The 26722-nt window shown below is 48.1% G+C and overlaps 2 protein-coding genes across 2 annotated transcripts; both read right to left on the bottom strand.

Moving 5' to 3' along the window:
* Positions 1 to 13992: 13992 nt before the first annotated feature.
* On the bottom strand, positions 13993 to 14869 carry LOC109784232 (zinc finger protein ZAT3). Its single transcript, XM_020342828.4, has one exon. The coding sequence runs from the start codon at positions 14679 to 14681 to the stop codon at positions 14187 to 14189; it is 495 nt and encodes a 164-aa protein (XP_020198417.1). The 5' UTR covers positions 14682 to 14869; the 3' UTR covers positions 13993 to 14186.
* A 3238-nt stretch (positions 14870 to 18107) lies between these two features.
* LOC109784233 (zinc finger protein ZAT7-like) lies at positions 18108 to 18955 on the bottom strand. Its single transcript, XM_020342829.2, has one exon. The coding sequence runs from the start codon at positions 18847 to 18849 to the stop codon at positions 18430 to 18432; it is 420 nt and encodes a 139-aa protein (XP_020198418.1). The 5' UTR covers positions 18850 to 18955; the 3' UTR covers positions 18108 to 18429.
* Positions 18956 to 26722: the final 7767 nt, after the last annotated feature.

Below are 26722 nucleotides of genomic sequence, written 5' to 3'. Positions count from 1 at the left end.
CTCGTGTAAAAATGGCTTCCCGCGTTCACCAAAATTGCTGCACAACGGCTATGGGAGATTTCTCCGTGTTGGAATTAATTAATGGTCTACCCCTATCCCTCTGCGCTTTTCCGTGGTGCCGTTCACAATTCGCATATCTGAGACTAAGGGGTAAAACTACCCACAATAGGAGTAACATAGGTGGTAACATCACACATCTCTAGGCAAAACAGATGATCTAGTGAGTAATTAATGAGGAAAAAGAGGCATTTAGTAACATAGCTAGTTACTGTAACATCACACATACCAAGACAAAATGAGTCTACAACCTAATAAATAAAGTGTTGCATGACATCACACATATGTTACTCTTCACTATACAGGTAGTAACATAGACTACTAACATATGCATGTTACTAGTCTAAGTTACTACCCATTGTGACTAGTCTAAGAACCTTCTTATACTGACTTTTTAAAGAGTCCATCTTTTACACAGATAAGATTCCTAATCTTTTCAACTAGTTTTTCGGGAAAGACTCCAGACCAAATAATTAACCATGATCAAATTTGCCTGCTAATGGATTTTACCCGTTGTGTCCCCAGAGCACGCGCTTGTGAGCAACACGCCATAATAGAGTGAAAATTTCACTAATTATGTGGATTAACATTAGGGTTGTAATCTAACTATACGATCTAGCTCTTTTCGACTGTCATTGTACTCGAGTAGTCTCTCCAATATAAATACTGTATACCACTTTGTATAGTTCGGTCGTGTACTGTTTGCGATGGTTGCTTCATATATAAATCGGGGCAAAAACATGTTTCGAGGGAAGTAAAATTGATAACCAACCAAGCACTAGCCAATGTTGGCATGCCAATTTTTGGCATGAAATCAATGATGCTCACAAACAACAACGAGTGCACAGCCAACCTCTACATAACCAGATGCACACAACTAGAAAGAAAGAGAAAAAAGACCCATGGGGGTCAAGGCGAGGCGAACGACCCACTACACCAAAACATCAACTACTACCACTGGCCTTGACAACACCCAGACAACGAGAAGGATCCTCCAACAACGACACCTTCAGCAAGGAAATGATGCATGAACACTGTCATCGTCGGATGGAACCACGTAGATCGAATCTATGATTTTTCACCCACAAGAGAAGCACTGGGTAGTCTCCAGACAATGCCTTGAACAAGGGGCGTAAACTGCCACTGTCAGGTACAATCAATTAAGGCCAGACCTAGAGTTTTCATCCCGGAACTCGAGACCTTGTATTCAGCACCATAGATGAAGTCCTCTGTGTTACCGCCACTAACTTTTCAATGAAGAAATCATGCTGCAATGTCCCAATCAACTTCAGAATCGCGGATCAAAGTGAACACCACACATTGGGCATTTGTTGAGACGACAAATCTGACCACACAGACAACGGCCGCAGGTGCTGCTGAAGGAAATATGCCCTAGAGGCAATAATAAAGTTATTATTTATTTCCTTATATCATGATAAATGTTTATTATTCATGCTAGAACTGTATCAACCGGAAACTTGATACATGTGTGAATACATAGACAAACAGAGTGTCACTAGTATGCCTCTAGTTGACTAGCTCGTTGATCAAAGATGGTTATGTTTCCTAGCCATTGACATGGGTTGTCATTTGATTAACGAGATCACATCATTAGGAGAATGATGTGATTGACCTGACCCATTCCGTTAGCTTAGCACCCGATCGTTTAGTATGTTGCTATTGCTTTCTTCATGACTTATACATGTTCCTATGACTATGAGACTATGCAACTCCCGTTTACCGGAGGAACACTTTGTGTGCTACCAAACGTCACAACGTAAATGGGTGATTATAAAGGTGCTCTACAGGTGTCTGCAAAGGTACTTGTTGGGTTGGCGTATTTCGAGATTAGGATTTGTCACTCCGATTGTCGGAGAGGTATCTCTGGGCCCACTCAGTAACGCACATCACTATAAGCCTTGCAAGCATTGTGACTAATGAATTAGTTACGGGATGATGTATTACGGAACGAGTAAAGAGACTTGCCGGTAACGAGATTGAACTAGGTATCGAGATACCGACGATCAAATCTCGGGCAAGTAACATACCGGTGACAAAGGGAACAACGTATGTTGTTATGCGGTCTGACCGATAAAGATCCTCGTAGAATATGGGGGAGCCAATATGGGCATCCAGGTCCCGCTATTGGTTATTGACGGGAGACGTGTCTTGGTCATGTCTACATAGTTCTCGAACCCGTAGGGTCCGCACGCTTAACGTTACGATGGCAGTTTTATTGAGTTTTGATGTACCGAAGGAGTTCGGAGTCCCGGATGAGATCGGGGATATGACGAGGAATCTCGAAATGGTCGAGAAGTAAAGATCGATATATTGGACGACTATATTCGGACTTCGGAAAGGTTCCGAGTGATTCGGGTATTTTTCGGAGTACCGGAGAGTTACGGGAATACGTATTGGGCCTTATTGGGCCATACGGGAAAGAAGAAAAAGGGCCACAAGGGTGGCCGCACCCCTCCCCTTGGTCTGGTCCGAATTGGACTAGGGAAATGTTGGGGAACGCAGCAGAAATTCAAAATTTTCTACGCATCACCAAGATCAATCTATGGAGTAATCTAGCAACGAGGGGAAGGGGAGTGAATCTACATACCCTTGTAGATCGCGATGCGGAAGCGTTGCAAGAACGCGGATGAGGGAGTCGTACTCGTAGCGATTCAGATCGCGGTTGATTCCGATCTAAGCACCGAAAGAACGGTGCCTCCGCGTTCAACACACGTGCAGCCCGGTGACGTCTCCCACGCCTTGATCCAGCAAGGAGAGAGGGAGAGGTTGGGGAAGACTCCATCCAGCAGCAACACGACGGCATGGTGGTGGTGGAGGAGCGTGGCAATCCCGCAGGGCTTCGCCAAGCACCGCGGGAGAGGAGGAGGAGGGAGAGGGGTAGGGCTGCACCAAAAGGAGACTTTCTCGTGTGTGTATGGCAGCCCAAACCTCAAGTATATATAGGGGGGAAGGGGGCTGCGCCCCCCTTAGGGTTTCCACCCCCAAGAGGACGCAGCCAGCCCTAGATCCCATCAAGGGGGGCGGCCAAGGGGAGGAGAGGGGGAGGCGCCCCACTAGATGGGCCCTAAGGCCCATCTGGACCTAGGGTTTGCCCCCTCCCACTCTCCCATGCGCCTTGGGCCTTGGTGGGGGGGGGCGCACCAGCCCACCTGGGGCTGGTCCCCTCCCACACTTGGCCCACGCAGCCTTCTGGGGCTGGTGGCCCCACTTGGTGGACCCCCGGGACCCTCCCGGTGGTCCCGGTACATTACCGATTTCACCCGAAACTTTTCCGGTGACCAAAACAGGACTTCCCATATATAAATCTTTACCTCCGGACCATTCCGGAACTCCTCGTGACGTCCGGGATCTCATCCGGGACTCCGAACAACATTCGGTAACCACGTACATGCTTTCCCTATAACCCTAGCGTCATCGAACCTTAAGCGTGTAGACCCTACGGGTTCGGGAACCATGCAGACATGACCGAGACGTTCTCCGGTCAATAACCAACAGCGGGATCTGGATACCCATGTTGGCTCCCACATGTTCCACGATGATCTCATCGGATGAACCACGATGTCGGGGATTCAATCAATCCCGTATTCAATTCCCTTTGTCCATCGGTATGTTACTTGCCCGAGATTCGATCGTCGGTATCCCTATACCTTGTTCAATCTCGTTACCGGCAAGTCTCTTTACTCGTTCCGTAACTCACATCATCCCGTGATCAACTCCTTGGTCACACTGTGCACATTATGATGATGTCCTACCGAGTGGGCCCAGAGATACCTCTCCGTTTACACGGAGTGACAAATCCCAGTCTCGATTCGTGCCAACCCAACAGACACTTTCGGAGATACCCGTAGTGCACCTTTATAGCCACCCAGTTACGTTGTGACGTTTGGCACACCCAAAGCATTCCTACGGTATCCGGGAGTTGCACAATCTCATGGTCTAAGGAAGTGATACTTGACATTAGAAAAGCTCTGAGCAAACGAACTACACGATCTTGTGCTAGGCTTAGGATTGGGTCTTGTCCATCACATCATTCTCCTAATGATGTGATCCCGTTATCAACGACATCCAATGTCCATGGTCAGGAAACCGTAACCATCTATTGATCAACGAGCTAGTCTCCTAGAGGCTTACTAGGGACATGGTGTTGTCTATGTATCCACACATGTATCTGAGTTTCCTATCAATACAATTCTAGCATGGATAATAAACGATTATCATGAACAAGGAAATATAATAATAACCTATTTATTATTGCCTCTAGGGCATATTTCCAACAGTCTCCCACTTGCACTAGAGTCAATAATCTAGTTCACATCACCATGTGATTAACACTGACAGGTCACATCACCATGTGACCAACACCCAAGAGTTTACTAGAGTCAACAATCTAGTTCACATCTCTATGTGATTAACACTCAATGAGTTCTGGTTTGATCATGTTATGCTTGTGAGAGAGGTTATTTAGTCAACGGGTCTGAACCTTTCAGATCCGTGTGTGCTTTACGAATATCTATGTCATCTTGTGGATGCTACCACGCGCTATTTGGAGCCATTTCAAATAATTGCTCTACTATACGAATCCGGTTTACTACTCAGAGTCATCCGGATTAGTGTCAAAGTTCGCATCGACGTAACCCTTTACGACGAACTCCTTTCCACCTCCATAATCGAGAAAATTCCTTAGTCCACTAGATACTAAGGATAAGTTCGACCGCTGTCATGAGATCCTTTCCCGGATCACCATTGTACCCTCTTGACCAACTCATGGCAAGGCACACTACATGTGCGGTACACAGCATAGCATACTATAGAGCCTACGTCTAAAGCATAGGGGACGACCTTCGTCCTTTCTCTATCTTCTGCTGTGGTCAGGTCTTGAGTCTCACTCAATACTCACACCTTGTAACACAGCCAAGAACTCCTTCTTTGCTGATTCATTTTGAACTCTTTCAAAATCATGTCAAGGTGTGCTGTCTTTTGAAAGTATCATCAGGCGTCTTGATCTATCTCTATGGATCTTGATGCCCAATATGTAAGCAGCTTTATCCAGGTCTTCCTTTGAAAAACTCCTTTCAAACAACCCTTTATGCTTTCCAGAAATTTTACATCATTTCGGATCAACAATATGTCATTCACATATACTTATCAGAAATGTTGTAGCGCTCCCACTCACTTTATTGTAAATACAAGTTTCTAATAAACTTTGTATAAATCCAAAATCTTTGATCATCTCATCAAAGTGTACATTCCAACTCCGAGATGCTTACTCCAGTCCTTAGAAGGATCGCTGGAGCTAGCATACCTTTTAGCATCCTTAGGATCGACAAAACCTTTCTGATTGTATCACATACAACCTTTCCTTACGAAAACTGGTAAGGAAACTTGTTTTGACATCCATCTGCTAGATTTCACAAATGCAGATAATGCTAACATGATTCCGACGGACTTAAGCACCGCTACGGATGAGAAAATCTCATCGTAGTCAACTCCTTGAACTTGTGGAAATACTCTTTGCCACAAGTCGAGCTTCATAGACGGCAACATTACCGTCCATGTCCGTATTCTTCTTAAAGATCCATTTACCTCAACAGCCTTACGACCATCAAGTAGTGCTCTCAAAGTCTATACTTTGTTTTCATACATGGATCCTCTCGGATTTTATGGCTTCTAACCATTTGTCGGAATATGGGCCCACCATCGCTTCTCCATAGCTCGTAGGTTCAGTATTGTCCAACAACATGATATCTCAGACAGGATCACGTACCACTCTGAAGTAGCACGCATCCTCGTCGTCCTACGAGGTTTGGTGGTGACTTGATCCGAAGTTTCATGATCACTATCATAAGCTTCCACTTCAATTGGTGTAGGTGCCACAGGAACAACTTCCTGTGCCCTGCTACACACTAGTTGAAGCGAGGATTCAATAACCTTATCAAGTCTCCACCATCCTCCCACTCAATTATTTCGAGAGAAACTTTTCCTCAAGAAAGGACTCATTTCTAGAAGCAATTACTTTTGCTTCCAGATCTGAAATAGGAGGTATACCCAACTGTTTTGGGTTTTCTATGAAGATGCATTTATCCGCTTTGGGTTCGAGCTTATCAGCCTGAAACTTTTTCTCATAAGCATCGCAGCCCCAAACTTTTAAGAAACGACAACTTAGGTGTCTCTAAACGGTGTCGTCTCAACGGAATTGCGTGGTGCCCCTTTTAAAGTGAATGCGGTTGTCTCTAATGCCTAACCCATAAACGATAGTGGTAATTTGATAAGAAACATCATGGTATGCACCATATCTAATAGGGTGCAGTTATGATGTTCGGACACACCATCACACTATGGTGTTCCAGGCGGTATTAATTGTGAAACACTTTCCACAATGTCTCAATTGTGTGCCAAACTCGTATCTCAGATACTCATCTCTATGATCATATCACAGACATTTTATCCTCTTGTTACGACGATCTTCAAATTCACTCTGAAATTACTTGAACCTTTCAATAATTCAGACTAGTGTTTCATCAAGTAAATACACTCAGCATCTACTCAAATCATCTGTGAAGTAAGAACATAACGATATCCACTGCATGCCTCAGCACTCATTGGACTGCGTACATCAAAATGTATTACTTCCAATAAGTTGCTCTCTTGTTCCATCTTATTGAAAACGAGGACTTTCAGTCATCTTGCCCATGTGGTATGATTTGCATGTCTCAAGTGATTCATAATCAAGTGAGTCTAAACGATCCATCTGTATGGAGTTTCTTCATGCATATATACCAATAGACATGGTTCGCATGTCTCATTCATTTCAAAAATGAGTGAGTCCAAAGATCCATCCACATGGAGCTTCTTCATGCGTTCTATACCAATATGACTCAAATGGCAGTGCCACAAGTATGTGGAACTATCATTACTATTTTATATCTTTTGGCACGAACATGTGTATAACTACGATCGAGATTCATTTTAGGTGCAAGACCATTGAAGGTATTATTCAAATAAACAGAGTAACCATTATTCTCCTTAAATGAATAACCGTATTGCGATAAACATAATCCAATCATGCTCAACGCAAACACCAAATCTCGATAGTAGAGGGAGCATGCGATGCTTGATCACATCAACCTTGGAAACACTTCCAATACATATCGTCATCTCACCTTTAGCTAGTCTCCATTTATTCCGCAGCTTTTATTTCGAGTTACTAACACTTAGCAACCGAACCGGTATCTAATACCCTGGTGCTGCTAGGAGTACTGGTAAAGTACACATTCATACAATGTATATCCAATATACTTCTGTCGACCTTGCCTGCCTTCTCATCTACCAAGTATCTAGGGTAGTACTGCTTCAGTGACCGTTCCTCTCATTACAGAAGCACTTAGTCTCGGGTTTGGGTTCAACCTTGGGATTCTTCACTAGAGCAGCAAACGACTTGCTGTTTCATGAAGTAGCCCTTTTGCCCTTGCCCTTCTTAAACTAGTGGTTTTACTAACCATCAACAATTGATGCTCCTTCTTGATTTCTACTCTCGCGGTGTCAAACATCGCGAATAGCTCAAGGATCATCATAACTATCCTTGATATGTTATAGTTCATCACGAAGCTCTACTAGCTTGGTGGCAATGACTATGGGAAACTATCACTATCTCATCTGGGAGATTAACTCCCACTCGATTCAAGCGATTGTGGCACTCAGACAATCTGAGCACATGCTCAACGATTGAGCTTTTCTCCCTTAGTTTGCAGGCTTAAGAAACTTGTCAGAGGTCTCATACCTCTTGACGTGGGCGCTAGTCTGAAATCCCAATTCCAGTCTTCGGAACATCTCACATGTTCTGCGACGTTTCAAGAACGTCTTTGGTGCCACAATTCTAAACCGCACTGAACTATCACGTAGTTATCAAAACGTGTATGTCAGATGTTTCGTAACATCTACAGACGACGCTGAGGTTCAGCACACCGAGCGGTGCATTAAGGACATAAGCCTTCTGTGCAGCAATGAGGACAATCCTCAGTTTACGGACCCAGTCCGCATAATTGCTACTACCAACTTTCAACTAAATTTTCTCTAGGAACATATCTAAACCAGTAGAACTTAAAGCGCAAGACATAATTCGCAAAGACCTTTTGACTATGTTCATGATAATGAAGTTCGTCTGATTAATGAACTCCCACTCAGATAGACATCCCTCTAGTCATCTAAGTGAAACATGATCCGAGTTTAACTAGGCCGTGTCCGATCATCACGTGAGACGGACTAGTCAAGATCGGTGAACATCTCCATGTTGATCGTATCTTCTATACGACTCATGCTCGACCTTTCGGTCCTCCGTGTTCCGAGGCCATGTCTGTACATGCTAGGCTCGTCAAGTCAACCTAAGTGTATTGCGTGTGTTCTGAGGCCATGTCTGTACATGCTAGGCTCGTCAACACCCGTTGTATTCGAACGTAAGAATCTATCACACCCGATCATCACGTGGTGCTTCGAAACGACGAACCTTCGCAACGGTGCACAGTTAGGGTGAACACTTTCTTGAAATTATTATAAGGGATCATCCTACTTGCTACAGTCGTTCTAAGCAAATAAGATGCAAAAACATGATAAACATCACATGCAATCAAATAGTGACATGATATGGCCAATATCATCATGCTCCTTTGATCTCCATCTTCGGGGCACCATGATCATCCTTGTCACCGGCATGACACCATGATCTCCATCATCATGATCTCCATCATTGTGTCTTCATGAAGTTGTCACGCCAACGGTCACTTCAACTTCTATGGCTAACGCGTTTAGCAATAAAGTAAAGTAATTTACATGGCGTTATTCAATGACACGCAGGTCATACAAAATAATAAAGACAACTCCTATGGCTCCTGCCGGTTGTCATTCTCATCGACATGCAAGTCGTGATTCTTATTACAAGAATATGATCAATCTCATACATCACATATATCATTCATCACATCTTCTGGCCATATCACATCACAAGGCACATGCTGCAAAAACAAGTTAGACGTCCTCTAATTGTTGTTGCAAGTTTTTACGTGGTTTGTAGGTTTCTAGCAAGAACGTTTCTTACCTACGTATGACCACAACGTGATTTGCCAATTTCCATTTACCCTTCATAAGGACCCTTTTCATCGAATCCGTTCCGACTAAAGTGGGAGAGACAGACACCCGCTAGCCACCATATGCAACTAGTGCATGTCAGTCGGTGGAACCTGTCTCACGTAAGCGTACGTGTAAGGTCGGTCCGGGCCGCTTCATCCCACAATGCCGCCGAAACAAGATAAGACTAGTAGCGGCAAGAAGAATTGACAACATCGACGCCCACAACTTCTTTGTGTTCTACTCGTGCATAGAAACTACGCATAGACCTAGCTCTGATACCACTGTTGGGGAACGCAGCAGAAATTCAAAATTTTCTACGCATCACCAAGATCAATCTATGGAGTAATCTAGCAACGAGGGGAAGGGGAGTGAATCTACATACCCTTGTAGATCGCGATGCGGAAGCGTTGCAAGAACGCGGATGAGGGAGTCGTACTCGTAGCGATTCAGATCGCGGTTGATTCCGATCTAAGCACCGAAAGAACGGTGCCTCCGCGTTCAACACACGTGCAGCCCGGTGACGTCTCCCACGCCTTGATCCAGCAAGGAGAGAGGGAGAGGTTGGGGAAGACTCCATCCAGCAGCAACACGACGGCATGGTGGTGGTGGAGGAGCGTGGCAATCCCGCAGGGCTTCGCCAAGCACCGCGGGAGAGGAGGAGGAGGGAGAGGGGTAGGGCTGCACCAAAAGGAGACTTTCTCGTGTGTGTATGGCAGCCCAAACCTCAAGTATATATAGGGGGGAAGGGGGCTGCGCCCCCCTTAGGGTTTCCACCCCCAAGAGGAGGCAGCCAGCCCTAGATCCCATCAAGGGGGGCGGCCAAGGGGAGGAGAGGGGGAGGCGCCCCACTAGATGGGCCCTAAGGCCCATCTGGACCTAGGGTTTGCCCCCTCCCACTCTCCCATGCGCCTTGGGCCTTGGTGGGGGGGCGCACCAGCCCACCTGGGGCTGGTACCCTCCCACACTTGGCCCACGCAGCCTTCTGGGGCTGGTGGCCCCACTTGGTGGACCCCCGGGACCCTCCCGGTGGTCCCGGTACATTACCGATTTCACCCGAAACTTTTCCGGTGACCAAAACAGGACTTCCCATATATAAATCTTTACCTCCGGACCATTCCGGAACTCCTCGTGACGTCCGGGATCTCATCCGGGACTCCGAACAACATTCGGTAACCACGTACATGCTTTCCCTATAACCCTAGCGTCATCGAACCTTAAGCGTGTAGACCCTACGGGTTCGGGAACCATGCAGACATGACCGAGACGTTCTCCGGTCAATAACCAACAGCGGGATCTGGATACCCATGTTGGCTCCCACATGTTCCACGATGATCTCATCGGATGAACCACGATGTCGGGGATTCAATCAATCCCGTATTCAATTCCCTTTGTCCATCGGTATGTTACTTGCCCGAGATTCGATCGTCGGTATCCCTATACCTTGTTCAATCTCGTTACCGGCAAGTCTCTTTACTCGTTCCGTAACTCACATCATCCCGTGATCAACTCCTTGGTCACACTGTGCACATTATGATGATGTCCTACCGAGTGGGCCCAGAGATACCTCTCCGTTTACACGGAGTGACAAATACCAGTCTCGATTCGTGCCAACCCAACAGACACTTTCGGAGATACCCGTAGTGCACCTTTATAGCCACCCAGTTACGTTGTGACGTTTGGCACACCCAAAGCATTCCTACGGTATCCGGGAGTTGCACAATCTCATGGTCTAAGGAAGTGATACTTGACATTAGAAAAGCTCTGAGCAAACGAACTACACGATCTTGTGCTAGGCTTAGGATTGGGTCTTGTCCATCACATCATTCTCCTAATGATGTGATCCCGTTATCAACGACATCCAATGTCCATGGTCAGGAAACCGTAACCATCTATTGATCAACGAGCTAGTCTCCTAGAGGCTTACTAGGGACATGGTGTTGTCTATGTATCCACACATGTATCTGAGTTTCCTATCAATACAATTCTAGCATGGATAATAAACGATTATCATGAACAAGGAAATATAATAATAACCTATTTATTATTGCCTCTAGGGCATATTTCCAACAGGAAAGGGGGCGCCCCCTTCCTTCCTTCTCATTTTCCCTTCCTCTTTTCCTATTCCATATGGGAGGTGGAATCCTACTAGGACTAGGGAGTCCTAGTAGGACTCCACACTTGGTGCGCCCCCTCATAGGGCCGGCCTCCTCCTCCCTTGCTCCTTTATATACGGGGGCAGGGGGGCACCCCAGAGACACAACAATTGATCCTTGAGATCTCTTAGCCGTGTGCGGTTCCCCCCTCCACCAAATTACACCTTGATAATACCGTTGCGGAGCTTAGGCGAAGCCCTGCGTCGGTGGAACATCATCATCGTCACCACGCCGTCGTGCTGACGAAACTCTCCCTCAACACTCGGCTGGATCGGAGTTCGAGGGACGTCATCGAGTTGAACGTGTGTAGAACTCGGAGGTGCCGTACGTTCGGTACTTGATCGGTCGGATCGTGAAGACGTACGACTACATCAACCGCGTTGTGATAACGCTTCCGCTGTCGGTCTACGAGGGTACGTGGACAACACTCTCCCCTCTCGTTGCTATGCATCACCATGATCTTGCGTGTGCGTAGGAAATTTTTTGAAATTACTACGTTCCCCAACAGTGGCATCCGAGCCTGGTTTTATGCGTTGATGCTATGCACGAGTAGAACACAAGTGAGTTGTGGGCGATATAAGTCATACTGCTTACCAGCATGTCATACTTTGGTTCAGCGGTATTGTGAGATGAAGCGGCCCGGACCGACATTACGCGTACGCTTACGCGAGACTGGTTTCACCGTTGCGAGCACTCGTTGCTTAAAGGTGACTGGCGGGTGTCTGTCTCTCTCACTTTAGTTGAACCGAGTGTGGCTACGCCCGGTCCTTGCGAAGGTTAAAACAGCACCAACTTGACAAACTATCGTTGTGGTTTTGATGCGTAGGTAAGGACGGTTCTTGCTAAGCCCGTAGCAGCCACGTAAAACATGCAACAACAAAGTAGAGGACGTCTAACTTGTTTTTGCAAGGCATGTTGTGATGTGATATGGTCAAGACATGATGTGATATAATTTGTTGTATGAGATGATCAAGTGGCGCTACCTTCGTCGATGGCCGCGTACCGGATTGACATTCCAGCAGCGCACAGGGCGCGAGATTTTGGCGCGAACATCGCTGATCGGCAGTCAAAGGAGGCCCGCCGACCAGGGAGAGAAGGGAAGGAGAGAGTTAGAAGGGTGAGTCCCGCCGCCGCCGTCAGCATCGATGGCCTCCTCGTGCGGCGGCGGGGGAAGGGCAGCGATGGATGTAGTCTAGGGCTGACGGTGGGTGTGGCCTCTGGAGTCACCCTAGACGGGCGGGGAACCCTAGCCGTGCCGCCGCGGTCCCCTGCTCACCTCGCCCCACCTCCTCGCCACCGCCTGAGGCAGCCGCCGGGCTAGCCCGGGGCGCCAAGGATGGTGGCGGCAGGGCCTCGGCTGCCCTGCCAGCTTGGGGAGTCCCGGATCTGGAGCGGCGGCTCCTTTGGCGAGGCACGGCGGGCTCCGGTGAGCAACCGCGCGGGCGGCGAGATCCCGGTGCTCGTTGGCGGCTGGCAGCGGCTTCTGCGGCGGTCGGTGCGCGCGATTTGGCGCCTCCCCTCCTCCCCTGTTCGGCGTGCGTACCAGCCTGGTCGGGCCGCGCCTCCCTTGGTCGCCGGTTCTATACAGGAGGCGCTGCTGGTGGCGGGGATCTAGTTCGGGCGAAATCCCTGGCCGGCCATGATCGGCGCGCCGATGGCGACGCCTGAGGGCGCCGTTCTCCTCCTTGGACGCGTCGGTATGGACTGATCTCCTCACTTCCCCTTCCTCTAGGTTTCCCGGGCGAAAGCCCTAACTTTGTTGGGCGGCGGTTTGGGAACCTTGGGGCTGGGTGGCGCTTGCGGGTGGTGGGCGACGGCGGTGGTGTGGTCCTATCCTAGCATGGATCTACGTCCGATGCTCGGAGATGGACTCGCGTTCGTGGAGGTCGACGTTTGGCGTCGTGGTGGTGTCGATGGCGGAGTACCTGCCAAGGCTTGCGTAAGTGGAGGTGGTCATTTGGCGCCGTGGTGACGTTGATGGCGGAGGACCTGCCAAGGTTGACACCTCAATCTGCTCTGAAAATGGACCAGTGGAAGATGGCGGCGATGACACATGTGAGTGCGTCGGACCGGTTTGTGCCCCGGACCTGGCAGATGGCTCGGTTGGGGCCTCCGGCTTTAGATGTTAGGTTTCGGTGAGAGGCTGGTTATGTGGTCCAGCTTGCACCCCTTCATCATATGGATAGGAGTAGCGGCAGATTGCCAAGATGGTGGATTCAGGCATATTGTTGCTCTACTTTGTAAGGTCCTCGAGAATAATCAATAAAATGGTCGCATGCATCTCCCAGATGCAGAGGCCGGGGTCATCCTCCTTTTCTAAAAAAAAACTGAATTCTTATTTGAATTATTGTCTTTTCCACCTGCATAAATGTTGACACTTGGCAATAGTGTGCTCATATGTCTCTCGACGTTCCAAGACGTACACTTATGCCAGCTGTTAGGAACAGACAGATCACAAATGGAGCACATGCATGGCAGCTTCTAAGTCCCAATCCCATTAATACTCCTGACATCTGTATACTGTCAATGTAGAGACGATCTTAAGTTACAAACTGAGGCTCCGTGCTGGACTTATCATAAACAATGTCTGTGAACAACAACATAGTCATAGAAAAACAATCTGAGTGCAAGAATCTGTAAATTGCCTTTAGAACAAATGAATTTGTCTTGATTATGTATACAAAATACAACTGCATCTGTGCATGTAAATCTCCAGTGAATCGGTTAGAAAAGGGACCGATCCAAAGCAGATTATCCAGCAAGAACAGAAACGCTAACCACCAAAAATGCAGTCTGTACAAGATCGAGCAATGAACCTATCTGATTCTAAAGACTCTAGACGAACAGCTCGAGCAAAACCGGCGGCCGGTCGGCGGCGGCCTGGTGCCCCGCCTCGTGATCCGACAGCGCGACCCACCGGTCGACGGAGCCGCTGAGTGCCATCTCCTCGCGGTGCCGGCGCATGTGGCCGCCCAGCGCCTGGCCCGTCTCGAAGCCAAGCCCGCAGATGTGACAGTCGTGCCGCTGCTTGTCCTCCTGCCTTTGCCGCTCCTTGATGGCCCTGGCGACGCCGACGCCGAGCTCCAGCCCATGGCGGCCCCTGAGGTGGCTGGTCCGGTGGCCGCCCAGCGCCAGGAACGACGCGAAGGCGCGGCCGCAAGTCTTGCACACGAACTCTCCCTCCCCGGACGTGGCCACAGCTCTCCCCCGCCGCGCCCTCTTCCTGGCCGGCGCACTGGCCGAGTCGGCCGACGTCGAGGAGTCTGTGCTCAGCGACAGCGCCAGGGACAGTACCTCCTCCTCCCTCGCGCGCTTCATTCCCGCCCCCATGGATGGATTTGCTGCTTGTATATATGATCTGCTGGAGCCGCGCTTGGATTTCGATGGATGCTCGTTTGTGTTGAACTGTTGATGGTCTGTGGGCAGTAGGTGGTGGAGTGCGTGTTGCTGCGGGCGGAGCTTACGTTTGTGTTTGTGTGGACGAGTCGCTGGATGCCACCGCGACGTTCGCGACGTGACGGATGGGATCGAGCTCGATGGGATATTTGTGGTCGTACGTAGCGCGGCAGACCGGAGACGAACGTGTGGTGCGGAGTGGCGTCACCTGTCGCGCCACAAGGCGCGTGGCGGTGGAGTTGGACGGCGCGGGAGCGTGACACTGGATGGGTCTGGAACGTTCTAGAGTCTGAAAGGATCTTTGCATCGTACAGGATCATTCAGACCTGTCTACGCCACACGTACATTGCAAGTACTTTTTTGAAGATCACACCACGTACTACTGCCACACCGGTGTTCGTATACAAGTTTGGTACCTTTTGAATTCGCGGAAAGAAAAAAGAGTTTGGTACGTTTTGGTCTCCTAAAGAAAAGTTTGGTAGTCTCTCCGATCTGAATTAATTATCGCAACCACTACATAATGTTCAATGACGCAGCCTCTATACAATGTCAGTTAATTCGGATCAGAGGGAGTATCTTTCTTATAGAGAAAAAAAGGTTAGGTGATCTGCCGTCTGGCAGTGACTGAGACACTGACATTCCGTTGGGCATAATAGTTCCTAAAGCCAATGAGAACTTGATAAAATTATGATTACTGTTTATTGACAATCTTATTTACTATGAATGTAATGGGATTCGACAGTTAATCCATTAAACAGAACGAATAAAATAGTCCGGGCTCTAGAGTCCGAGGGTCGCACTTTTTCACAAAAATATAAGTTGGTGGGTGGCACAAGCGTGAGCGTGTGGACCGGAGGGGTCTAGAACGTTCTAGCGTCCATGAAAAGATCTTTGATCATGCAGAGTCCTTCAGACTTGTTTAGTGTTTATGCTAGCGGTATGTACTCCACCTAGTATACCGGAGAAAAAAGTTTGGTAACTTGCCGTGACATATGGAGTGATGCTGGCTCTTGCTTGTTCTGATTGATCTTTTTCCTTATTATTTTCACAATACTAGTAGTATTTGGTAAAGTGAATGAGAATGTCCCTAAATTTTAATTGATGACCTTCCTTATTTATGAAAGAGGTTGTGTACATCGTTTTTTTGTGTGATACATTGTTCCTTTTGTCCCCCTCTCTCAGAAATGCTAGAACGGATAATTTGGGTAGCACATTCAGGTCATTTTATTTCCCGTGTCCTTCTCTCCCAAGCACACCTCGATAAACATTCTTCTTTGTCTTGTTACCTCGACTTACCTCCTGACACACCTCGTTACCTCAACCTACCTGCTACCGAAGCCCCAAAAACAGAGCTCTTGCTAACCATTGCATCATCACATCACATTACATCATCCACACCTCCCTATTTTTCGATGAGACAAATGGTCCGCCCCTACCAACTCATAACAAACTTAGCGCACTTCATACAACCTTTCCATGTTCCACATACATAATCAGTTAGTTATCCATAATCGAAACCTAGGTTCAAATCACGTGCCCGCCCGAAGAGCAATTGTCGCCTACTCTTTGCTCACTCTTGTTCTCTTCGTGGTATACGCTAGTGTCTTTTTCTGCCGATGATTCAACACATTGCTGACTGTCATTACCTCTAGCACATCAAGCATTAGTTACATCTAGAGGGCTAGCAACTCTACACCCCTGGTGATTCCACGCGATTCCTTCCTTATCCATGCCGGATTCCCTTCCCCGCACGACTTGGGGTCATGCACTCTAGAATAGTTATAACTCGTGTATGGATACACAATTATTTCTTCTATAGATGCGTCATTCCTATAAATACATGTATATTTGTAAACCTAGACAGAAAGCTCGAGAAAAACGTGTAGCTTGTAAGCCACACCGGTCGACGGTCGGCTTTTCATCTCCCTCCACAAACAAGTATATACTTCTACCAAAAAAATTGTTGTAAAACTGGTTGGTTGTGATGAGCGCGCGACTTAAGGCCAAATCTACGTGGGGATACAAAATTTATGCGGGTTATGGTGTATTGTCATATTTGTTTGTTTCTAATATAATTAGAGTTTTTGGGCGTTTGCATGTTATTCCAAAGTCTACACATTTGATGAGATGTTGTTCCCACTTCCTGACGTGGAGGCCCAAGTGTAGTTTGCCTTTGGGCGCAGACACTTGGAGATGGTAGCAAGGGATTTGTTCAACGACAGAGTCAAAGACCCTCTTTCAATGAATAATATTGCACATGGAATTCGTCCTCGCGGAGTTGATCGACTCAACTCCTAGGTGACTCAGTTGGACCAAAATAACGAACGAATCAATGTACCTAAAACCTCCAAAGTGCACGCGCACTAAACGGAGAGAACGAGCGGCCGGCTCTGCCACACACATGCATGCGCAGGATTTGTCTGCTAGTGCATGTGATTGATCATTAAATGCAGTCAGACTTATTATATCCGATGAACAACAAAGCAGATTCATGTGTATTTATTTCGGTTCTTCATTTTAAAAAAGTCATATCTTTTAAACCACGTGTTGGAATTCAGATCCGTCTTCACCATTGGGTTTGTCGTGACGAGATCTTTAAAACTAAATCCCATATGAATATGTTTCAACAAAAATTTTATAATGCTAACTTTGGTGATATATTGTGCAACTTTAGTACTACATCGTGCAACTTTTTTTCGAAACTAATGTTTGGAGCTGCACCTTCGTATGAGGTTGCAACCTAGCAACCACGACAACTTTGATGTACAACTAGTCTATTGCCTCGACGAAAGTCGATGCGGAACCTCCTCCTGTAATGTAGTCTAGTTGCACACACATTGATGTTTAGTTGGCAGGAAGACTAGTTGCACACACATATGCTCAGTTGGCTTGTAATTTAGTCTAGTTGCACACACATTGATATTTAGTTGGCAGGACACTAGTTGCACACACATATGCTCAGTTGACGCGACAATGTGGTTTGGTTGCACACACATTGATGTTTAGTTGGCAGGACACTAGTTACACACACATATGCTCAGTTGGCGTGGCAATATAGTCTAGTTACACACACATTGATGTTTAGTTGGCAGGACTATTGGCACACACATATGCTCAGTTGGCGCGGCAATGTAGTCTAGTTGCACACACATTGATGTTTGGTTTGCAGGAAGACTAGTTCGTCGAAACATCCCATGTGGGATCTACTTTTGAAGAGCACGTCGCGAGGGTTTCAATGGTGAAAACGGATCTAAATTTCGACATGCGGTTTAGAAGATATGTCTTTTATAATTTTGAAAACAAAAAATTAATGCACAAGAGACGAACATGAGGAATATTAATACGTGAGAAGAAATCGATATAAGGTGATTAATTAACAACATGCTACAAGTTTTCTAATCGGGACAAAGTGGATAGAAGCTTTCAAAAAAGCTGGCCGCCCATGAGCGCTAGCGGGCACCCAGCCGCCCGCTAGACGCGTCCATCAATGTAACATATATATAGTCTCTGTAATGAACGAATGAACAAGTCCCGAAGTATGTACATGTATATCAAAATGATCGAATGAACCAGCGATTAACACCTACTAGTGTGCAGCAAATGTACAAATCCAATCGCGCACACAGGTGAACCAGTAAATCTGCACTGGATTTCTATCCATGTTGAACTAGAAAAAAAACAATTAGACGAAGAGCTGGAGCAGAACGGGCGGTGCCTGCGCCGTGGTGGCGGCCGCCTCGTCACGGTGCCGACGCATGTGGCCGCCGAGCGCCTGCCCCATCTCGAACTCGAGCCCGCAGACGTGGCACTGGTGCGCCCGCTTCTGGTCCGTGGTCTTCTTGGTCGCCGGCTGATCGTATCCAGCAGCGAGGCCGAGCGCGAGGCCGTTGCGGCCGCGGAGGTGGCTGGTCCGGTGGCCGCCCAGCGCCTGGAACGACGGGAACGAGCGGCCGCACGTCTTGCACACGAACTCGCCGTCCACGCCGCCGCGGCGCATCTTCTTGCTGCGGTCGGCCATGGCACCAAGGGAGAGCGAGAGGGAGAGGGACATGGGCACCCCGGCGGCCTGATCTCTGTACTGCTGCTTCATTGACGAAACCATATCGCGGCTAGTCGGATATTTGCTCAACAAGGGTTCGTAGTTCTGTGCGGAACGAGGGTGTAGGACTGTAGGAGACGAGAGATGGATTCAGTCACTCGGACGAGCTCGGAACTGGCTGTGGATGGGGCTCGGATCGTGCCGGGTTAGGCTTTTATAGTGCTAGCGGTGGGGCCTGGCTGGTACTAGTAGCCACCAGGTACATCGCTTGTAGACGGACCCCCGTCTGGTTTGACGACGACTTGGAGCCCGTCGCGATCGACGGCGACCGGCCTAAAGCGCAGGTCTGGAAAGGTTTGAACTTTCAAGTTAGAACCTTCTCTTCTCTTCTCTTGTGGTGCGTCAGTTGAGAGCAATTGCTTAGCTTGCTTCCCAGGCAGCGCACACGCGGTTCGGCGTACGAAATGGGCCGCAACCATGATTAGCAAGCTCACGTACGGTGTCGGGCATAGTGAGCGCACGCACGCGGTCCATGTCCTTTGTAGTTGGGTATTTGTTGTTGCACCGGTCAACTTTATTAATTTGACGACGATTCTTCCGCCAGAAGAAGGAGAGCGCGCATATGATTCCACATTCTCTTCTCTTCTTTTGCCGGGACGGTTCCAAATTTCCAGTTTTGGCTCTTGCTCCTGTTCTCTAGTCCAAAAACGGCTTGCCGCGTCCGCCTAAATTACAGCACCACATGCATGCAGCAATGGAATTTCTCCGTGATGCATGGCACATGCGCCACGCGCTCCAACGATCGTCAGTGTGCATGCATTGCACTCGTACGCGTGTGTGCATGTGCCTGTATTTCACGGAAATGACTACAAATCCTGACTAGCTAACTGCAATACGCGCTAAATTAGTTCTTTTGCACCACAAGCCATGAATGAGCATGTGCATATCGAGACTCAAGAAACGGATGGCGACGACCCCGATTCAAGTCAATTGTTGTTGGTCCCTGTTCTGGAGCTTATGACATACTCCTACTTCTCTCTCGAGCGGTCTGGTCCAATGCGCTAACACATCGGTCCGCAAACTGGTCTGGACGTCTGTTTATCCACAACAGGGCCGTCTCTAGAAATTCGATGCCCCTGTGCGAAATGCAAATTGTGGTCCTAAACTTTCTAGAATACTTGGTTTTTAAGAAAAGAAATTTGAATAAATTCAAACACTGTATAAATTATAGGCTAGTCAAGATAATATAACAAAAATAAACAACCTGAATGTTAAACGAGCAACTATCTTGGAAATCTTGGTGTGTGTCAAGTTGATTAACTAACCAACTTCATATAACAAAAATAAACGACCTGAATTGATGCGCACCTGTTAGACATATCGGTGATGCCCTCACCTTTGGTCTTCGCCACCCGCTGCTTCAACTTGTGTGTTTTGATTTGCTGCGACTTTCCGAGCGACCCACGGCTAGCGGAATCATGGAATTAGTTCTTGATACGAGAAGAGCTATGAAGTATGAACTGAGCTGTGTCTCCGGGCAGGAAATGAAGCAATCACTAAAGCAAAAAAAAAAAAAAACAAAGGAAACGAAGCAATCAAAAACGAGACAACACCACTAGCCCTGCGGCGGGGGCGCATATCTGTCGGTTCGTCTCGGGAAAGATCGTAGATTGATCAATGGATCGGTAGGCGGGAGCCACTAGTTAACGGGCGCTCCTTCGGGAACCTCGCAACGATCAGCGCCACTTGGCGCGCTCTCAGCCATTCGCCACATGTCGCGCTCTGAGTTCCCTCCGGATTTTTATTTTTATTTTTCCGCACGCGTTTTCGGCTATTTAAACGTTTTTTTAGGTTTTTCCGATGTTTTGGTTTTCCACCGGTCTTCCTTAGCTTTTCGACCAAAAAATCCGAAATAAAAAATTTGCGTGAAAAAACGCGTTTTTTATTCTTTCGCGAGAGTCACGGTTTTGCTTCCGCGAGAGGCACGGTTTTGCTTTCGGGAGAGTCACGGCCGTGCCTCTCGGAAACGGAAAAAAACGTGTTTTCTGTTTTTTTTTCGTTCGCGAGAGTCACGGTTTTGCTTCCGCGAGAGGCACGGTTGTGCTTTCGCGAGAGTCACGGCAGTGTCTCTCGGAAATGAAAAAAAACCGCGTTTTCTGTTTTTGTCCTTTCTCGAGAGTCACGGTTTACCTTCCGCGAGAGGCACGGTTGTGCCTTCGCGAGAGTCACGGCTGTGCCTCTCAGAAACGGAAATTCGCGAGAGTCACGGTTTTGCTTCCGCAAGAGGCACGGTTGTGCTTTCGCGAGAGTCACGTCCGTGCCTCCTCGGAAACGAAAAAAAAGGTGTTTTCTCTTCTTCTTTTTCTTTCGCAAGAGTCACGGTTTTGCTTCCGCGAGAGGCACGGTTATGATTTCGTGAGAGGCACGGGCGTGCCTCTTTCGGAAAGGGAAAAAACCCGTGCTCCCGGTTCGGTTTTTTCATGAAAAAAAAGTTCGTCAAAACATATCAACATGGGATCTAGTTTTGAAGATCTCGCCGCGAGGAATCCAACGGTGAATGCGATTTGAGATTTGGACGCACGGTTTGAGAGATAAAACGTTTTGAATAAACGGATCTACGAAAAAAGGAAAACTCCCAGGTTGCGACAAGTGGCGCGCTGCATGTGAGTGATCTTTACAACAAGTACTCCTCAACTAGTGATTTCGTCGGTAGGCTGTGTAGATCGGGACTAGGGCTCGGTTCAGGACATATTTGGAGCAGGCCCAGTTCAAGGGAGCCCGCGACTAGCTGCGAAAAAAGGGCCCAAAACAAATAATATACAGACATTGGCCCAAAACGGGGGGCCCTAGAAATTGGGGACCCTATGCGGTCGCACAGCCCGCACATGCCCTTGGATGGGCCTGATCCACAAACGGGAGGCAAACCAGAGAGGCCTTTACGAGCGTCCGGACCAGTGCCACGCATGCGTCCGGCACCCGGATTGCACAGAAAACCCTCTCTCGCGCCGACGTGAAACGGTTGTTGCGCAAATGCTGGTCAGCATCGCTCCAGAGCGTAAGGCCATCATTTGTGCCCGCACAGATTGGACGTGACCTCTCACTGGAGGTGGCATAGAGGCGACGTGCCGGCCAAGAACGTCGCCGACACGTCCAGGTGCCCATGCCTTTTCAATGGTGGAGAGACTTGACCAAAAGTCTCTCAGCATTCAAACTAGCCGCCCGACATACCCACTTCGGCGCCCGCAGTCACACAACCCGCTGCTTGGCCTGGCCGGCTCTTGCTATCTATACGTGGTCAATCCCTACACGATCTCCACCGCACCACACCCCCATTCCCGATCTCCTCCATGCACCACGTCGACCATGAACTCGAGCTCCAAAGCGATGTGTGACAAACTCTCCATCAAACAGAAGCAGAAGTTGGCCGGCATTGCGGCTAGCTGGCAGGCCCACCATGTCAGCCGGAGGGCAGCAACACCGATGAGAAGATGGAGGAAGTGTACGACGACGAGCCGGCACCACCGCCCTCACCGGCTGTTGGGAATCGTAGCATAATTTTAAAATTTTCCTACGCTCACCAAGATGCATCTATGGAGTATACTAGCAACGAGGGGAAAGGAGTGCATCTACATACCCTTGTAGATCGCGAGCGGAAGCGTTCCAATGAACGTGGATGACGGAGTCGTACTCGCCGTGATCCAAATCACCGATGACCGAGTGCCGAACGGACGGCACCTCCGCGTTCAACACACGTACGGTGCAGCAACGTCTCCTCCTTCTTGATCCAGCAAGGGGGAAGGAGAGGTTGATGGAGATCCAGCAGCACGACGGCGTGGTGGTGGATGTAGCGGGATGCCGGCAGGGCTTCGCCGAGCTTCTACGAGAGAGAGAGGTGTAGCAGGGGAGGAGGGAGGCGCCCAAGGCTGTAATGTTGCTGCCCTCCCTCCCCCCTTTATATAGGCCCCCTGGGAGGGGGGGCTCCGGCCAAAACCCATCTAGGGTGGGGGGGCGGCGGCCAAGGGGGGTGCCTTGCCCCCCAAGGCAAGTGGGAAGCCCCCCACCCTAGGGTTTGCAACCCTAGGCGCATGGGGGGACGCCCATGGGGGGGCGCCCAGCCCACTAGGGGCTGATTCCCTTCCCACTTCAGCCCACGGGGCCCTCCGGGATAGGTGGCCCCACCCGGTGGACCCCCGGGACCCTTCCGGTGGTCCCGGTACAATACCGGTAACCCCCGAAACTTTCCCGGTGGCCGAAACTGGACTTCCTATATATAAATCTTCACCTCCGGACCATTCTGGAACCTCTCGTGACGTCCAGGATCTCATCCGGGACTCCGAACAACTTTCGGGTTTCCGCATACATATATCTCTACAACCCTAGCGTCACCGAACCTTAAGTGTGTAGACCCTACGGGTTCGGGAGACATGCAGACATGACCGAGACGCCTCTCCGGTCAATAACCAACAGCGGGATCTGGATACCCATGTTGGCTCCCACATGTTCCACGATGATCTCATCGGATGAACCACGGTGTCGAGGATTCAATCAATCCCGTATACAATTCCCTTTGTCAATCGGCATGTTACTTGCCCGAGATTCGATCGTCGGTATCCCAATACCTTGTTCAATCTCGTTACCGGCAAGTCTCTTTACTCGTACCGCAATGCATGATCCCGTGACTAACGCCTTAGTCACATAGAGCTCATTATGATGATGCATTACCGAGTGGGCCCAGAGATACCTCTCCGTCACACGGAGTGACAAATCCCAGTCTCGATCCGTGCCAACCCAACAGACACTTTCGGAGATACCCGTAGTGCACCTTTATAGTCACCCAGTTACGTTGTGACGTTTGGCACACCCAAAGCACTCCTACGGTATCCGGGAGTTGCACGATCTCATGGTCTAAGGAAAAGATACTTGACATTGGAAAAGCTCTAGCAAACGAAACTACACGATCTTTTATGCTATGCTTAGGATTGGGTCTTGTCCATCACATCATTCTCCTAATGATGTGATCCCGTTATCAATGACATCCAATGTCCATAGTCAGGAAACCATGACTATCTGTTTATCAACGAGCTAGTCAACTAGAGGCTTACTAGGGACACGTTGTGGTCTATGTATTCACACATGTATTACGATTTCCGGACAATACAATTATAGCATGAACAATAGACAATTACCATGAACAAAGAAATATAATAATAACCATTTATTATTGCCTCTAGGGCATATTTCCAACAGTCTCCCACTTGCACTAGAGTCAATAATCTAGTTACATTGTGATGAATCGAACACCCATTGCGTCCTGGTGTTGATCATGTTTTGCTCTAGGGAGAGGTTTAGTCAACGGATCTGCTACATTCAGGTCCGTATGTACTTTACAAATATCTATGTCTCCATTGTGAACACTTTCACGAATGGAGTTGAAGCGACGCTTGATATGCCTGGTCTTCCTGTGAAACCTGGGCTCCTTCGCAAGGGCAATAGCTCCAGTGTTGTCACAGAAGAGAGTCATCGGGCCCGGCGCATTGGGAATCACCCCTAGGTCGGTAATGAACTCCTTCATCCAGACTGCTTCCTGTGCTGCCTCCGAGGCTGCCATGTACACCGCTTTAAATGTAGATCCCGCCACGACGCTTTGCTTGCAACTGCACCAGCTTACTGCTCCTCCATTCAAAATATACACGTATCCGGTCTGTGACTTCGAGTCATCCAGATCTGTGTCGAAGCTAGCGTCGACGTAACCCTTTACGACGAGCTCTTCGTCACCTCCATAAACGAGAAACATATCCTTAGTCCTTTTCAGGTACTTTAGGATATTCTTGACCGCTGTCCAGTGTTTCATGCCGGGATTACTTTGGTACCTTCCTACCAAACTTACGGCAAGGTTTACATCAGGTCTGGTACACAGCATGGCATACATAATAGACCATATGGCCGAGGCATAGGGGATGACACTCATCTTTTCTATATCTTCTGCCGTGGTCGGGCATTGAGCCGTGCTCAATTGCACACCTTGCAATACAGGCAAGAACCCCTTCTTGGACTGATCCATATTGAACTTCTTCAATATCTTGTCAAGGTATGTACTCTGTGAAAGACCAATGAGGCATCTCGATCTATCTCTATAGATCTTGATGCCTAATATATAAGCAGCTTCTCCAAGGTCCTTCATTGAAAAACACTTATTCAAATAGGCCTTTATACTTTCCAAGAATTCTATATCATTTCCCATCAATAGTATGTCATCCACATATAATATGAGAAATGCTACAGAGCTCCCACTCACTTTCTTGTAAACACAGGCTTCTCCATAAGTCTGTGTAAACCCAAACGCTTTGATCATCTCATCAAAGCGAATGTTCCAACTCCGAGATGCTTGCACCAGCCCATAGATTGAGCGCTGGAGCTTGCATACTTTGTTAGCATTCTTAGGATCGACAAAACCTTCCGGCTGCATCATATACAACTCTTCCTTAAGGAAGCCGTTAAGGAATGCCGTTTTGACGTCCATCTGCCATATCTCATAATCATAGTATGCGGCAATTGCTAACATGATTCGGACGGACTTCAGCTTCGCTACGGGTGAGAAAGTCTCATCGTAGTCAACCCCTTGAACTTGTCGATAACCCTTAGCGACAAGTCGAGCTTTGTAGATGGTCACATTACCATCTGCGTCCGTCTTCTTCTTAAAGATCCATTTGTTTTCTATGGCTCGCCGATCATCGAGCAAGTCAGTCAAAGTCCATACTTCGTTTTCATACATGGATCCTATCTCGGATTTCATGGCTTCTAGCCATTTGTCGGAATCCGGGCCCGCCATCGCTTCTTCATAGTTCGAAGGTTCACCGTTGTCTAACAACATGATTTCCAGGAAAGGGTTGTCGTACCACTCTGGTGCGGAACGTGTCCTTGTGGACCTACGAAGTTCAGTAACTTGATCTGAAGCTTCATGATCATCATCATTAACTTCCTCCCCAGTCGGTGTAGGCACCACAGGAACATTTTCCCGCGCTGCGCTACTTTCCGGTTCGGAAGGGGTGACTATCACCTCATCAAGTTCCACTTTCCTCCCACTCAATTCCTTCGAGAGAAACTCCTTCTCCAGAAAGGACCCATTCTTGGCAACGAAGATCTTGCCTTCGGATCTGAGGTAGAAGGTATACCCAATAGTTTCCTTAGGGTATCCTATGAAGACGCATTTTTCCGACTTGGGTTCGAGCTTTTGAGGTTGAAGTTTCTTGACATAAGCATCGCATCCCCAAACTTTTAGAAACGACAGCTTAGGTTTCTTCCCAAACCATAATTCATACGGTGTCGTCTCAACGGATTTTGACGGAGCCCTATTTAAAGTGAATGCGGCAGTCTCTAAAGCATAGCCCCAAAATGAAAGCGGTAAATCGGTAAGAGACATCATAGATCGCACCATATCCAATAGAGTGCGATTACGACGTTCGGACACACCATTTCTCTGAGGTGTTCCAGGCGGCGTGAGTTGTGAAACTATTTCCTTAAGTGTGTACCAAATTCGTGACTTAAATATTCTCCACCACGATCTGATCGTAAGAATTTTATTTTCCTGTCACGTTGATTCTCAACTTCACTCTGAAATTCTTTGAACTTTTCAAAGGTTTCAGACTTGTGTTTCATTAGGTAGACATACCCATATCTACTTAAGTCATCAGTGAGAGTGAGAACATAACGATATCCTCCGCGAGCCTCAACACTCATTGGACCGCACACATCGGTATGTATGATTTCCAATAAGTTGGTTGCTCGCTCCATTGTTCCGGAGAACGGAGTCTTGGTCATCTTACCCATGAGGCATGGTTCGCACGTGTCAAATGACTCGTAATCAAGAGATTCCAAAAGTCCATCTGCATGGAGCTTCTTCATGCGCTTGACACCAATGTGACCAAGGCGGCAGTGC

This window comes from Aegilops tauschii, chromosome 5 (assembly GCF_002575655.3).
Source record: "Aegilops tauschii subsp. strangulata cultivar AL8/78 chromosome 5, Aet v6.0, whole genome shotgun sequence".
Taxonomy (NCBI): domain Eukaryota; kingdom Viridiplantae; phylum Streptophyta; class Magnoliopsida; order Poales; family Poaceae; genus Aegilops; species Aegilops tauschii.
Note: the sequence above shows the minus strand (reverse complement) of the source record. Positions and strands in the feature narration are given on the sequence as shown.

Excerpts from the sequence above, each read along its gene's own strand:
- LOC109784232 (XM_020342828.4), bottom strand. The coding sequence starts at position 14,681 with ATGGGGGCGGGAATGAAGCGCGCGAGGGAGGAGGAGGTACTGTCCCTG.
- LOC109784233 (XM_020342829.2), bottom strand. The coding sequence starts at position 18,849 with ATGGTTTCGTCAATGAAGCAGCAGTACAGAGATCAGGCCGCCGGGGTG.